At 33.3% G+C, this 4,522-nt stretch overlaps 1 protein-coding gene across 1 annotated transcript in view; it reads left to right on the top strand.

Moving 5' to 3' along the window:
- The window catches only part of LOC107658541 (beta-adrenergic receptor kinase 2-like), a 78,542-nt gene that overhangs the window by 1,813 nt on the left and 72,207 nt on the right, over positions 1-4,522 (top strand). Inside the window, exon 2 of the mRNA XM_016447133.1 lies at positions 771-1,016. Within this exon, the coding sequence (XP_016302619.1) occupies positions 771-1,016 (246 nt within the window). The remainder of the gene's footprint in view (positions 1-770; positions 1,017-4,522) is intronic.

The following is a 4,522-nucleotide window of genomic DNA, read 5'->3' on the forward strand; positions in this document are numbered from 1 at the left end:
AGTTAATACTTGTTCAAAACAATCACTTTAGCAAAGTTTGTACTAGGCTATTTTCTGCTTATTTTGATAAATAATGTTCAATAAATATACTGTCATTAAAATGTTAATATAAAAATATATTTTAAAATACAGAAACAAAATAAAAATAAAGATTCTGAAAGCATTGAAGGAGATCCCATGATAAGTTAATATAGATTTACAGTAGTAACAACAAATTAAATTTTATTATATGATATTATTAATATCATGTTTTTAAATATGATGGTTTCATTCTAAACATGGTGATTATCTCTAAGGTGGACACCCAATATAATATATGATATTTATCATCTGAATCTAACCATGTCATGTCAACAAATGGAAAAGCCATCTATTATCATGTTAATTATTGTGCCTTTAACCCCAAAAGCAGGGGCGCTTTTTACCCCAAATACCGTACTTTTACATATTCTTCTCGTTATTGAAAAACTGTTGCTTTAATTATCTTAAACCAAACTGGGAATCATTAAGAAGACCTTTGTCTCAAAATATATTCAACAATTTTAGCGATTCTCATTTGCTACTTAAATCTACAACATTTAAAAAAAAAACCCATCAAATATTACAGTTAGCACAGAATCAACTACACGAAAACACATCACTGCCAGGAGTTATTGCCCAAACTTCAAAGGCCTGTTTAAATTATTAAAACTAGAGGCATTTATTAACTTTAAGATTACTTTTTATCATGTAAACTATATGTACAGCATGTTATATGCACCACGTGACAGAGGGGAACACGACCGCATCATGCTGCCCATATCAAAGCACATGACAGACAGTTGTCGGAGAACACCTGAAAAGCGTGACCGAATGAACGATACTCGTCTGTATTTGCAGTACACAAGCCGCAGTTCAGCTGTGCACGACAATCGCTGCCAGTGTGAAAGCACAATGGACATGCGCTGCTCCCGCTCTGCATACGCACAACTTCTGTACTACCTCTGCTCTGCTTACGCGTGCAGTGTGAAACCGGCGTGAGCCTTCAGAAATCTCTTGTTATTATCAATGTTGAAAACATTTGTTTGAAGTTGTGCTTCTTAATATTTTAGTGGAAACTGTAATACTTTTTTTCAGGATTCTTTGAATATACAACTGCATTTTTTAAATGGAAATCTTTCGTAACGTTATAAATGTCTTTACTGTCACTTTTGATAAATTTAATGAATCCTTGCTGAATAAAAGTATCAATTTAAAAATAAAAAATCGTACTAACCCAAAACTTTTGAACTTATGTTAAAATGGTAGAGCTGGGTTTTGACACAAAGTTCACGATTCGATTCTCATTCACAAGTTTGCGATTCAATTCGATTACCAATTCGATTCGATTCAATATAGATTATTTTGGATATATATCAGGTACAGTACATGCCAAATGTTCTGAAGGAAAAACAATCTCTCAACTAATGCTGTAAAATATACATGAGAGTCAGTTGGTACTACATTACTATATTGAAGGTTAAAATTAACTGATTTGTTAAAATTTCACTTAATGAAGTTTTTAAAATAATAAAGTTACAATTACACAATAATATTTCTACTTCAATTTTTATTTTTTTTTTAATATAAACAATGGTGGCTGTCATAAAATCTTGATGGATTTATTCAAACAAATTAAACATTGAAAAACAGTAAAATTTATAATGAATATGTTATATGGTGCATATATTTAGCAAAATGCCCCTCTCTACAGTTTATTTTTCTATCTAATGAGTTTATGGTCACCGAATATGTTTTTCTGAGGTAAATGTGACGTTACGTGACATTGTTTACAAAAGCCGTTATATTTGACGTCTGAAACACTGATTGAGCGATTACATGAGACAGGATACGGATTGTAAAGTTGTACTCTTTCTTTTAACTTACCTTTGGATGTTTAGTCATGATTATTTTGTGCTGAAACTGGTATTAATGTGGAGGAGATGATCAGTTCACGTGTGCCTCGTGCTGTCGCATCTGTTGAACTGAGGTGCTACAGCGATCTGTCACTCCACATTAAACAGCACCAAAACGGCATTTATTGTTTGAATACTGCTATACAACGGACAGAATTTGAAATCTGTGACTTTGTTTCATATTAAAGGTACCAAAGTGCTTATTGCAATATATTGGATGGGACGTTCCGTCCATTAACTGAAAACAGGCTAGACTAATCGATTCTTGGGATTTAAGAGTCGATATCGTTCCGTAAAAATGAGAATCGATTAATATCGAGATATCGATATTTTTTACCCAGCCCTAATTAAAAGTGATGTTTGTAGTATCTACACAACTGCTGTCAACAAACAGAATAGCAAAAATAATAGTTTTCAAACAAATTTCTCCAAATGCTCCCCTTGTTTGTCATTGGTCGGTTAAACAGGTAGCCCCGCCCCAAAATGCACACCATTGGTTGAGCCAGTGTTGCTATGCTGGGCTGGTCGGGATTCTCAAACAAACAGAAATGTTTTGAAAATACCACAGAGGTGTCACGGTTGCCTACTGTGAGGAGCGAGGAATGAGGAGTCGCGGGATGAGGAGTCTTTAATAATCCACAGGAACACGGAGAACAGGGCAGGAACACACGGGTAGCACAGCGGTGATAGACGTTCAAGATCCGACAAGGAAACATGGGGCAGACTATACTTTAAATACATAACACAAACGAGGTAATTAACGAGACACAGGTGAATCACATATCACAATCAGACAAGGGAAAAACTAGGTCACTGGGAGCAAAAACACACTCAGACAATCCAGGGGCGTGACAAGAGGCACATCATTTATACTATAATATTATAGGGAAATCAACTTACGAATGAATAAAGGCCTGTTCACACCATGAACGATAACTGTAGCATTAAGCATGAAGTTTTAATAATAATAAAAGTTCTTACTAGAAGAGAAAAGTCCACACCACAACAATAACAACATAGAGGAACAATATAATTGGAATCACTTGCAGAATTAATTTTTTCAGTGAATTTACGATAAAAACATTGACAGCCTATCAGAATCCATCCAACTTGAGCTTGAACATTTTAAGAGGCAGAAGACAGAACGCAGAGTGATTATAATAAAACACAACATTATCCTCCATTGGTGTGGATGCTAATATGGTTATCAATTATTGCTGAAAATTTAAGCTTTGACATCACAGGAATAAATTATATTTTCGATTATATTTAAATAGGAAACAGTTATTTAAAATTTTAATAATATTTCACAATATTACTATTTTTACAATATTTTTGATTAGGGTTGCAAAGGGGCAGAAAATTACCAGGTAAATTAAATATATTTTTCCAGCTCATGAATTATAAAAACTAGGGATGTACCGAAATGAAAATTCTGGGCCGAAACTGAAAATTCTGGATGCACTTGGCCGAAAACCGAAACCGAAAATGCTTTGTAATGATTATTTTTTATTTTATTAAATAATATAAAGTAATTTTGTCAGGCTTTTTAAATATCAATTTAATGAATCCTTGCTGAATAAAAGTATCAATTTAAAAATAAAAAATCGTACTAACCCAAAACTTTTGAACTTATGTTAAAATGGTAGAGCTGGGTTTTGACACAAAGTTCACGATTCGATTCTCATTCACAAGTTTGCGATTCAATTCGATTACCAATTCGATTCGATTCAATATAGATTATTTTGGATATATATCAGGTACAGTACATGCCAAATGTTCTGAAGGAAAAACAATCTCTCAACTAATGCTGTAAAATATACATGAGAGTCAGTTGGTACTACATTACTATATTGAAGGTTAAAATGAACTGATTTGTTAAAATTTCACTTAATGAAGTTTTTAAAATAATAAAGTTACAATTGCATAATATTTCTACTTCAATTTGTTTTTTGTTTTTTAAATATAAACATAATGGTGGCTGGCATAAAAACTTGATGGATTTATTCAAACATAAATTAAACATTGAAGAACAGTTAAATTTATAATGAATATGTTATATGGTGCATATATTTCGCAAAATGCCCCTCTACAGTTAATTTTTCTAGCTGACTAATGAGTTTATGGTCACTGAATATGTTTTTCTGAGGTAAATGTGACGCTACGTGACATTGTTTACAAGCCGTTATATTGACGTCTTTGCGCGGCTGAAACACTGATTGAGCGATTACATGAGACAGGATACAGATTGTAAAGTTGTACTCTTTCTTTTAACTTACCTTTGGATGTTTAGTCATGTTTATTTTGTGCTGAAACTGGTATTAATGTAGAGGAGATGATTAGTTCACTAGAGGAGATGATTAGTTCACGTGCGCCTCGCGCTGCCGCGTCTGTTGAACTGAGGCACTACAGCGCGATCTATCACTCCACATTAAACAGCCCCAAAACGGCATTTATTGTTTGAATACTGCAATACAATGGACAGAATTTGAAATCTGAGACTTTACTTCATATTAAAAGTACCAAAGCACAATGCTTATTGCGATATATTGGATGGGAAGTACCCTTCAATGTTCCGTCCATTAACT

Source organism: Sinocyclocheilus anshuiensis, unplaced genomic scaffold (assembly GCF_001515605.1).
Source record: "Sinocyclocheilus anshuiensis isolate Anshui unplaced genomic scaffold, SAMN03320099.WGS_v1.1 scaffold343, whole genome shotgun sequence".
NCBI lineage: Eukaryota > Metazoa > Chordata > Actinopteri > Cypriniformes > Cyprinidae > Sinocyclocheilus > Sinocyclocheilus anshuiensis.